General features: G+C 39.9%; 1 protein-coding gene across 1 annotated transcript in view; it reads left to right on the top strand.

Moving 5' to 3' along the window:
- commd10 (COMM domain containing 10) overlaps nucleotides 1–5187 on the top strand; it is a 42707-nt gene extending 37520 nt beyond the window's left edge. Inside the window, exons 6-7 of the mRNA XM_077522437.1 lie at nucleotides 4771–4830; nucleotides 4921–5187. Coding sequence (XP_077378563.1) covers nucleotides 4771–4830; nucleotides 4921–4959 — 99 coding nt within the window. The 3' untranslated portion in view covers nucleotides 4960–5187. The remainder of the gene's footprint in view (nucleotides 1–4770; nucleotides 4831–4920) is intronic.
- The last annotated feature ends 6990 nt before the right edge of the window (nucleotides 5188–12177 follow it).

Genomic DNA, 12177 nt, shown 5'->3' with positions numbered 1-12177 from the left:
CGGGCACAACAAGCAATCGCGAACATCAAACTCACAATACATTACAGTCCTTATAAAAAGGATGTGCCGTGTCATATATTATTTTGTGGTTTTCCACCTCCAATATAAACCTCTCCTCGTCCATGTTCGCTGGTGTCTAAACCGTGAATGAGCACATGGCCCGGCGACGCCCACGTCACGTTTTGCTGAAAAACTTGCGAAATAGGAGCTGGCGAGTGTTTTATTCTGAAAGGTAACCGGAAATTTATTTTGAAACTGCCTCGGTCTTCCTGTCCCGCTCGATGTGTTTTGTGCTAGCTTGCCATTTGCCGGAGGCCTACCGCTGCGGCGTCCGTCAAAAATAGAAAATAGGTCTATCCTTGCGGAAGGCTTGCGGCACGCCGCAGGCCTTCCGCAGTCGACACGCAACGCACCCGCAAGCGGTGTAAACTGCACCATTCGAATGAATGGAATCTAATTGCTTGCGTCGCCGGACCGCACCGCAACCGCACCGCAACCGCATCCGGTGAAAACCCGGGGTTAGGGTGTGAATGTGTAGACAGTAGAAAGGATCAAAGTTTGCTCACCTTCCTGTTCTTTCATCTGTTTCAGTGTTAAGATGTCTGTTCCAGACAAAAGTCAACACCATCAAGTGTTTTGTCCATCACGTTATCACGTAAATATGCTTGAAGCACCCAACCACTTCAAAAAGTTACTTTTTTTTTCTGACAGCAGCCACTGCTCAGTTGAATGAATACGCAGCATGTTCATTGTGCCTGTTTAACATTTAATGTAGTGACCCAACAGTCCCAACTGAGTTGATGCTCTCAGGTATCAACACATACTGCCTCATCCGGGAAATAGCGCCGGAAACATTGCTATAAAACATTGATTTTGTTTGTGCCGTGATCCACAGCAGAATATGTTGTTACGAAATGATGAAATTATCCAAATGTCTTCTTTCTTTTTGAAAGTTTGTTTTTCCTTCTGTTGGTTTATGCTCTCTAATGTGTTAGGATTCCCTCAGCATGTAACCTACATACGAATGATATTCCCTGACTTTACGGCGCGTTTGGAACACCGGATCCAAGTGAATTAATGATGATCATCCTGTCTTCTTTCTGTTTTTTCTTTCTCCATCCTTCCAGTTCTTTGGGATCAGTTGGTCCCCACGTAACTTTTACTTCAGCGAAGGATGGTATTAATGTTGATGCATTTGCATTAACTACAAATTGGTGATTCGTTTTTACATTAACTTTGATTAATGCCACATTTGTAAGGGAATATTGCAGAGATTTGCCACACATTGTAGAGTATTTATTAAGCCTGAAATGTGAGTAAAGGTTAAGGACCGGTTGTCGGAGTCATTAATATTGTTTGTGGAATATGAGTTGAGCAGCAAAACCCACCTGTTTTCTGAATTTTGTCATGTGACATTCACAAGTTGAGCCATGGTCTTTAACTGAGCCCCCTGATATGGATAAAAACAGCTGGAGTTGCTCCATAATTCATATTCCACAAATATAATATTAATCAGAATGTCATGTGTAAACCAGTGATGATGCATAGAACATATTTGGATTGACTTCCCCTTTAATAACGATTAATTAATTTATTATGTTGGTTAAAATAATACACTGGAAGAGGACCTTGAAAAAAATAAATGCACATTAAATTGCAATCACAATATTGAGGGGGGGAAAAAGGTAAAAAATTTACAGTCTTTAACTCATTTACTCCCAATAACGTATAAATACGTTTTTTTAGTGTTCTAAGTGTCCCAAAGACATATTTATACATTTTTTTGTTTTTTTTTATGCTAGAGCATATAGAAGGCTTTGATGCAGCCTCTCAACTGCAAAGAACGGTTGCAGAAATGGTAGTTATTACACAAACGGCCAGCAGGTGGCAGCAGAGCAAAGGAGATCAACCAGGGCCTTGTAGAAAAAAGCTCAGTTACTTACAATTTTAAATAGATTTGTGAAAACTGATGAAACTTAGCTCTCTTCTAATGCTAATTGCTGCAGAACGGAAACAAATAGAAACATACTTTTTTTTTTTCCTGATGAAAGAAGAGACTTTAATCTTTCTTTTGATGGGTTCCATGCTTTTATAGCAATAGAACACAATATTCTGTGGGCCTTGCAAAATCAGTCAAAATCCAGTAAAACAACCGGGAGCGAACGGGACTGCTCCTGTGAAAATGGCTGGGAGTGAATGAGTTAATTAACCTAGTGTGCATGTTTTTAGAATGTGGAAGTACCCATAGAAATTCCACACAAGCACGGAATGAACACTGAAGCTCTCTCCACAAGAAGGATTTAAACCCAGAGCATCAAATATGTGAAGCAGACATGCTTAGCTCCGGACCACCCTCATTACATATGTAAATATTTAAAATTTGGCAATGACTGCCAGCAAGTTTGGCTTAAGAAGTTGGACTGTATAATCATATAGTAAGTCTCCCAAAAATGAATGTAAGCCAATGTAGTGTCATGTGACGTGTGCGTGTGTGTAAGTTGTAGTCAAGGGCTGCGATGTTGAGCATGATGCGCCCTATCCCCATTAGTGTTAGCCTAGATCTGTCAGTGCCTTGTTACGTTCCTGCTTGGCAAAATCCCAACCCTTGAGGAACAACGGGATGGGCCAAACACACACCAAGAAAACCCCGTCTATATGCAAACCTGGCAGTGTGTGTAGTCTAGCCAGATTGTTATCCTCAAACTCTTCCCGTGTAAGTGTGTCAGATGTTTTTCAGATCTTATTTGTGTCAATACATGCAAGCTACATTTGGTCATGACCCACGTGTCACCCTTTTTCACACCATCCACCCAATTAGGTGGCTCTCTCTTCATCATGTATAAAAATCAATAGCGGCGCTCACCCAGCCTCACCGATCTCATTTTTCCGAGTTGAGTCACACACACACAACGGCACAACATATGAACAAGTAGCGTTACACAGGCTGTCCTTGCGGCGCTCCCTCTGCAATCGCTTAATTCAACCATGTCCTACATTCTCCCTCTGCTGTGCAGCCAAGAGTGGGTTGGGGGGGCTTTGATAAAGAGATAGCATTTTCTCCCCAATGCACAATTTTTGATGAACTTTTGACATTGCCTCTAATTAATATCTTTGCCATTTATTCGCTGTGACATGCCGTCTCCCAGCACCCAACCACCCACCTAACCAAGTCAGTTACTTTCAAGCCTGCAAGTCATGTTTGGTCTCCAAGCTTGCAAACTACAAGTACTGACAACTCGTGTCGACTTTCTGTGACTTAAAGCAATTTTTCCTTTCTTTTTTTTTTCCCAATGTTGGTTTCTGGCCACCATTTTGTTGCTTTTATCGCCAGTACTTATGATGACAGAGGGTGCACTTTGGCTTCAAGACAGCCCCTTACAATCTGTACTACACTAAACACATTTTTCAAAGACCCTCTGACAAGAACGAGAAAGAGCGTGTCACATTTATGATGTTCCAGATGGTAGACCTTTTGTTCGGCCTTCACTTCTGATGGTGTGATGATGACACCTCACTGATGGTCGCTCTTAGTTACCTCCATTAAGGAAGGTTCTGTTTGTGTGTGACTGTCTGCAGGAAAACAGGTCCTGCACGGGGCAAGGAAACTGCTTTTTTTTGTTGTTTTTTTAACCCTTAAGTATTGCTTGGCATGCTCACATAGTATGCTTGCTCATAACTATCGATGACATTCTGAACTACAGACACTGACTTTTCCTTAAGATGGCACCCAGCGGCATTAGATACAATGATAACAGCAGAGGCTCCAGAATTGAACCCTGTGGAACATCATACATTCTGTTATACATGTGAATTCATATTGCAAAATCACACGACGTACCATCACAACAGTCACAAGTCAACTATTGAGCAATGTAGCATTAGCACCTGCAGCCAATGATGGCCAAGCAGGGCGTATTATCATGAATCATTTGAGTCGGGCTTCGATCGACTGACCTAAGATATGATAAAAATAACCCTGAACAGCCAAAACCTACACCTGGACAAACATCAAAAATCACATTTTAAAATACCTCCATGTTTTTGTGTCTTTTGGGTCACTTTTGGAAAAGTCATCAAAGTACATTCTGAGGGGAAAAAAAACAAACAAACATTAAATGTAGTTGATCTTTACAGTCAAATGTCAAAACAGCTCAGATTTGACATAAACAGCATAGACTTTGGCTATAAAAAGTCGACACACCCCTGTTCAAATCCAGGTTTTGTGATGTAAGAATAAGAATAACTAAGAGATAAATGATTTTTGAACACAGCCATATATCCCCAGTCATAAGCTTGAGCACTTACGTTATATCTCAGTTGTTTATTTTTACTTCACCGGTCTAAAATAGTTCATATTTTTCATTTGAGTTGCAAAAGTTATAGGTCACATTAATGGTAGAAAAGTCTGGAAAAATGATTCATCATGGCCTCAATTTTTACATATCACAAAAGCTTGCATTTGAACAGGGGTGTGTAGACTTTTTAAATCCACTTTCAGGTTAAAAATGTAACTTTTTCACAACTGCTACTTTAAGTGCCTCTGATATTTTTAAACGATGTGAAAATGGGATGGCCTTGGCTCTGCTGTCAGTGTATTTTTAATCACGCTGATAGTTGACGCGTTGGAGGCAAGCACATGTTGACCAGAGTGCAGTAAATCATAAATGAAGGGTTTTACGGAAAGAGCCAGAAGATCGTCCAAACGGATGACTTATCACTTCTAATATCTTCTTGTTGAGTGTCCTCTCTGTGTCCTTCCTCTCTCCGAAGGTTCAGGAAAATGTCTTTGTCGAGTTTAACCACCAGGAGCTGCTTGAGTTCTACAACAAGGTCAGTGTATACTATCTGGGTTTGTGTGTGTGTGTGTATGTGAGATGCATGTCAGCGCCCCTCTTACGCTCAACCTTGTCTTTCTTGCAGCTTGAAATTGTACAAGGCCAACTGGATTCACTGACTTGATCATTGTAAACCGCAGCCACACACACACTTACACTTTAGTAGCGCCTTGCTGACAGCTTAAAGGAGATTTGTAAGAAAAACAAGAAAGAAAAACAAAAAAGTCCCTGAACGTTTCTCCTTCGCTCAAGGAAGGTATGATAAATGCGATTGTGTGCCACGTTTTCATAGCTGAGCTGGTGTTCAAAATGTAACTTCAGATGTTTTGTCAATAAAACAATTCTTAAACACGAGTTCCCTTCTGTTTGTCATTTGTGTTTGACTGTAAATGAGTCGTCATCTGAGGGAAAATACATTTAACTATTAAAAGGAACTCAATGTCATCATTGTACATTTTGAAAGGTACACTTTGGATTTCAACAAACAATTTACCAACACTGTTAGGCATAGTTCCAATTTTGTTGTCACTAACCAACTGATTAATTACAGTTTCTATTTCCTGACATTCATCTCATGCAGACAGGTGAGTGTCTGAACTCACATTTTGGATCAGTTAAGCCCAATTCACACTGACTGCGGAAAGGACGCGGTGCGTTTTCCGTACGGCTTCCGCAAGGACTGCAATTCTCACCGCGTGCGTTGCATGTTTGGAAATCTGCACCCGCCAGACCACAAGATCACATGGGGTTCGCCACTGGAGAGTTGAGTTTACGCGATAACAACCATGTATATAGAGTCCTATTTTGTAAACAATAGCCACGCTTGCCTGTTGTCACATCAAAATGCTTTTTGGACATTATTTCTGGGACTTCTACCATGGGTAAGTACGTTTTGTGTTTAAATAGTGTTATTTTGTCATGTTTAATTTATCCTGAGCTCATTTTTTGTCTTAAATGTCCGACTCATGTCATGCTATGTAGCTAGCTAGCTTCCCTCCCCCAAAAAACAAGTTCGCAAACGGTTTTATTTTGAAATATACCGGATTTACCTTGATGCGAGACGCTTCCTGTAAGGCTGGTGTAATTTCTTCAGCTTCATGAAAATCCGCATGCGGCGTCCGGAAAAAATAGAACGCTTGCGTAAACCTTCCATATCGCCGCAGTAGTTCCGCACCACAGACGCACCGCACCGCAGCTGGTGTGAATTGACACGTAGACTTAAATGCGTTCTATCCTTGCGTACGGCCGTACGGAAAACGCACCGCGCCCGTTCCGCAGCCAGTGTGAATTAGTCTTTAGACATTACAAAAACAGTGATGTCTGATTTATACAGTTTTCGACATTCGAGCCATTGTTGGGACAATTTTTACTTTTGCTTGCGAGGATTACACATCGTGTATTCAAAACAACCACATAGCATTATTTAGAGAAGTCAATTTAGCTTAATGCTAACAAATGGGTGGGAACATTGTCAGAAAAGTCAATTTAGCTTAATGCTAACAAAGGGGTGGGGATGGGGGGTTGGCTGTCACATGTTTGAAGAGAAGTTAACCCTCCCAAAATTTCTTGACAATATTATGTTCTATGTAGCCCCACTAGTTTAAATTTGGTCATGAATATGAGTTACACAGCAAAATCCAGCAGTTTAATCAATATCAGAAGGCGAACATTTTGCCACTTGCTGTCGAGTAAAAATGACATCATAGTTGCTCAGCTAACAACCAATCACAGCTCAGCTTCAGAAAACAGGTGAGCTGTGATTGGTTGTTGCCTGAGCCCGAGCAATGTGATGTTATCTATTGATTAAAAACTGCTGGATTTTGCTGCATAACTCATATTCCACAAATGTAATATTAATCAGAATGATATGTTTAGACTAGTGAGGCCACATATAATATATTGTCAAGAATTGTTGAAGGTTGACTTCCCCTATTAATATCTTTTCCGAAAATTGATTTGAGATTCACATTTTAAATAGCTAAGGAACAACCTAATCTTGTATCTCAAGGCACCACTGTAATCAGTATCTGTATGTCCTCGTTCGCCGATATCCTGAATGTATTTTTTGCTTCCCCAAATTGGCAATTTCTGCCTCCAAACACCTGCAGCAGCCAGTGGGAGCATGGCAGCCCCACAGCGTGGCGAACAGATGGATGAGCAGCGAGCCGCGCTCACCGAATCACATGGAGATGAAGCGGGGAGAGAGAGAGAATGTCGGTGAGTTGTGCTTGTCAGAGCTTTGATGATGATGAGGCAAACTCAAGTACTCACATTCTGTTCTTCACAGAGCAGCTAATTGCAGGTCTCTTTAGTGTTTTAATAGAAAGTATAGAAAGTACTAAAGGGACTTTAGACGGACAACAGTCTAGTCAGTCTGTTGATAATTATGCTCAGCCCAAGGTTGGATTAGTCTTGGTGTAATGGTCGTGTTTTCCAATATTTGTGTCCATGTAGTGCTGGAGCGTTTGTAATCCACCATGCCGTGAAGTGTCTTTTTGTGTTCCCGGCTAAATGGATACTAATGAGAAAGTAGTACTAGCGCGGCCTCCATTTTGACAGCGGATAGTGTGAGAAAATTGGATGCCTCCTTCAATTTGAAGTCCTCCTCTGTACCTTCAGAGTGGCGAGCTTGTTGAGTGGCTGCTTGAACGCCGTCATGTGCGCACATTTGCATTTCAAAGTTAGCCCAAGTCCACAAGGTGAACACGCCGCACTATTTGAGTCTCTGTATGGAAGCGGAGTTTGGGTGGGGGGGGATTCGGTGAAATGGTTGGATTTTGAGGTTGAAATTGGGCTGTAATAACTGCTGCGGTGTTCATGCACATGACCTATGCGCACCATCTACTTGCTGGCCAGCACTTTGCCATTGAGGCTTTTTCAATTGTCGGCGATGTACTTTGTTGTCCACAAATTGAAGCCATGATGCCACTTTTGGTACAGGCTACTGCATTAGGTGCACCTGCACAAACTAACGAGCTGTATCCAGAATTCTGTCATAGACAATAAATGCTCTGTTTTGATTGTGTTTGCAGTTTGCAGTGATGTACAGCTGCGAATGGTCTGTGTATTTTGTCTTTTATTATTTTTTTAATTTTTATATTTTGTGTTATATTTTTTACTATTTGATTTAATTTTTTGTATTTTGTAAAACAGGGTAACCAAAACATGACTTGGGGGCTCAAAACAAGCACATTATTAAGTATTAGGGATGTTCAAATACCATTTTTTTTTCCAGATCGATACCAGAAAAAAACTCAACTCTCGAGTAGTCACCAATACCAAATACCGAATCTATTAGTACGTTTGGTACAGAAAATTTACTCAACAAAACACATAATTGTAAAGGAAGACCTATGTATCAATACAGCATTTTCCTTTAAACGGATACTTCACTTATTTAGTCCATTATAGCAATAAAAAGTTAATATTTTGTCTATAAATAATTTGATACTTTCAGTATTTTTCACGTACAATTAGTACCTTTAAAAACACATTTTGCAACTTGCTGTCGACTGAAAATAACATCACAAGAGCTCAGGTAACCAATCACATCTCTCCTGTTTTCTAAGTTTGGTCATGTGACGTTCACAAGCTGAGCTGTGATTGGTTACCTGAGCCCTTGTGATGTCATTTTCAGTCGACAGCAAGTTTCAAAATGTGTTTTTAAAGGTACTAATTGTACATAAAAAATAATGAAAATATCATATATATTATAGGCAAAATATTAATGTTTGACTGCCAAAAATGGCTAAATAAGTCAAGTATCCCTTTAAAATTGCTTGAAAGTAATGGGAATTATCTATTTTTTCTAATTTCTAGTTGATGATCGTAAAATGGCCACAAGAGGTGCCGTCACGAGTACCGATATTAGGTGCTTTGCCCATCCCTAATAAATGTATTGTAAAGTTGATCCCTGATAGTGTCAATCAAAACTGAGCATTATTATTTATCATTGTAAAGGCATTATCATAGTATAGTGGATATAAAGTCTACACACCCTAGTTAAAATGCCTTTTTTGTGTCATAGTGTAATGAGACTGATATGAATCATTTCAAAATGCTTTCCACCATTAATGTGACTAATATATCCATCCATTTTCTTGACCGCGTATTCCTCACAAGGGTCGCGGGGGGTGCTGGAGCCTATCTCTGCTGGCTTTGGGCAGTAGGCGGAGTACACCCTGCACTGGTTGCCAGGAGCCTGGACTGTGACTAATGCAATCCAACTGAATTAAAAGTAATAATAATCATCATCTTTTTGACAAGGGAAGTAAAAAAATAAACAACCTCATCCACCTGCAACCATTTTGAGTGCGTTTGATGTAACCTTTTGTGGCTCTAACCGTAAATATACTACAAACTACGATCCCAAAACTGTATAATATCATTTCAAAGTCATTTGTAGAACATTACCCTTACAAGTAAGTGCCAGGTGCGCATGTACGTGCATGTGATGAAGACTCTTTGTAGCTTCCACTAACAACATGGGCTAAAATGAGCTCCTCCCCAACATGCAAAGCTTGTCAGTCGAGATGTATCATTTCAACATGCTTCCTTGACATGTTCGTTTTTAGACTGAAAAAAACAACAACAACCCAACAACGAAGAAGTGAATTTGTGAATTCTAAACCATGAATGTGCAGGGGATTACTGTATGTAATTTGGGAGGCTTCATTCCATTTAAACGGTCCATAACTTATCTTGCTGGAAAATGTAAACCACACACATTTCGTGACTGCATTTTAATGCAATGACTTTTATTACTCATTTTATTGCTTATATTACTCACATGGTCACATATCACTCTTAAACCAACATTTGTTTCCAGCAGCCACTTCAAATATCCCTTTTTTTGTTGTTGTTTTTGAACGAAAAAATGACAAGTCAGCTTTCGTTCTTCGTGGTTTTCCATCTTCAACGGAGCGCTTTGACACATGACTGTGAATCATGGCGCTTGTGGCGGTGGGTTGTGCTGCAAAACGCAGAACAACAACAAAAAAAGTTTAAATTAGAGTCTTCCCCGCACGCTTGTGACATTTACTGACGTCAATGGAGTTGCGCATGATGCAATTGAAAAGAACTGAGCCACCTGGTTGGCCGCTGAAACTTTCCCTCTTTTTTTTTTTTTTTTTTTACCCCTCCCCAAACGTCCCTATCTGCCCGTCCCAGCCATGAGCGCCACTTGACCCTGCCGCTTACAGATGAGGACGCTTTCCCTCAGCCCGCATAAAGCTGCCTTCTCTACCTCCAGGATCACAGCCTCCCTCTGGGTGGGAGTTATATTAGAACTCCTCTTTGCTCTTTCCAGTGAGTTTACTTTCCGTCTGCTCTGAAAAATAAATGGCCTCCTCTGCAGATACGGTGCTTAAAACCAACATGCGTATACCCCAGCTGATTTGTTAGCCAACCTTGGCTTCTGTTTCGGAATCAATATTTCATAACAAAATTATTTTAATTATTCAAACACAGGTCTAATGATCATTGAAAATTGACAGAGAAATGGATTAAAAGCATACTTTTTTTTTTGCTGTGCTCATTTATGTTGAACATTGTAGGTGACGTAGAAGCAGATGTGCGCACGCACATGCACACATGCAAGCACAAGGCAGTTAAGCAAAGGTTGATTTTAATCCGTGTTGACATTATGCTTCCTACTGCGGGTCGACTGCAGTAATAAAGTAATGACATAAGCAGAGTAGCCTTGGAAAGACACAAGGGTAAAGGCCAATGAAGTTTTGTTAAAAAAAAAAAAAAAAAAAAAAAAAAGAAAAAGAAAAAAAAACGTGAATAGCACGCACCCGTGTATAATACGCTTAAAAAAAAAAAAAAAAAAAAAAAAGGAAATGCTTTGCTCTTTTCAGCTTGTGAATGTTACATGACCAAACCTAGAAAACAGGTGAGCTGTGATTGGTTACCTGAGCCCTTGTGATGTCATTTTCAGTCGACAGCAAGATGCAAAATGTGTTTTTAAAGGTACTAATTGTACATGAAAAATAATGAAAATATCAAATTTATTATAGGCAAAATATTAACTTTTTATTACTATAATGGGCTAAATAAGTGAAGTATCCCTTTAACAATGAGAAAAATAATGTTATAAATACATACAGTAATGTCATATAATTAAACTGTTTTGTGCACATTTTATTTATTTATTACTATATGATAATTATATTTTTTCCATTAAAAACGAGCAGTCCATTTATGTAAAATAAATTTCATAAACAATGTTTTTTTTTAAATTAAAATAATTAATGGTATGTCAAAAAAAAAAAAAAAAAATCAAACATTTTTTAAATATCTTTGTTGAAAATGCACTTCCAATTAAACCGGGTGTCATTTTTATGTTAAGCAGGGCTGTTGATACCTGCTGAAAGTGAATATTTAAGTACCTTGTCATCTAACTTTCTTTTAAAACCAAGTAATCAGTAAAATAACAAAGTTACTTTTCAAAGCAAGAAATCAGTAAAGTAATTAAGGAATGTGGCAAGATTGTGAGGAGCTCATATTGCGCATATTCACTCTTTTATCAGTGCAATATTTGAAAAGACCTGACACTGATGAGTAAGTGGGTAAATTAGCTAACGTGGGAAAAATGTTTTGGCTGAACTTTGCTCTTATTTTACTCTGTAGTCCACACAAACATGCACACTGCTTTTTTTTTGTGCATTGTCTTGCTATTCCACTTGACTTATGATGATCCCTTTCAACTTTCTACTTCTGGTTTGTGCTCCTCCGCAACTTTCCAACCATCTCAAGCGTCACTATTATCATCTGCCTCCCATGTGGTGCATCCACGCCCTGCTTGGTTGGCACAAACAAATCAAAATGGAGAGTGACTGTCAACAAGTGGGCTCCCCATTGGTCCACTAGCCTGCATGGGTGGCAAAGTTGGGCATCCAGCCTGGTCTGCTCCGGTTTTCCAGCGCGCAGCTAGTCGCAAGCTGCCAGACCCGACGCAGGAGTCGCATAGTTCGCTTCATTCGCGTCCCCGGCATTTTCTCTGTGCGTCATCTTTTCATCTTTCTGCCAGCCATCTCGCTCGGCCAATTTGGCCGAATTGTGGGATAAACAAAGCAGTGCCGTGGTTTTGATCTCGCGTCACAATGGAGGCGACCTTGCCTCGGCTAAAACTTGAAGTGCCCTTTTAAAGTAGATTGGATTTTTTTGTGTGCGCGTGCAAGTCACTGGCGGTCTAGTGATTCAACTTGCCTGACTTTTCGTTCTCAATCAGTGATGGTGTGAATGTGAGTGGCTTAATTAATGCGCCCTCTGATTGACTGGCGTGGAATGGGAATAGATTTCCTAGCAATTACATTATCAATTATGCTCATCAATCTGA

Source organism: Festucalex cinctus, chromosome 5 (genome assembly GCF_051991245.1).
Source record: "Festucalex cinctus isolate MCC-2025b chromosome 5, RoL_Fcin_1.0, whole genome shotgun sequence".
NCBI lineage: Eukaryota > Metazoa > Chordata > Actinopteri > Syngnathiformes > Syngnathidae > Festucalex > Festucalex cinctus.
The sequence above is the reverse complement of the archived record's forward strand: the minus strand, read 5'-3'. Positions and strand labels throughout refer to the sequence as shown.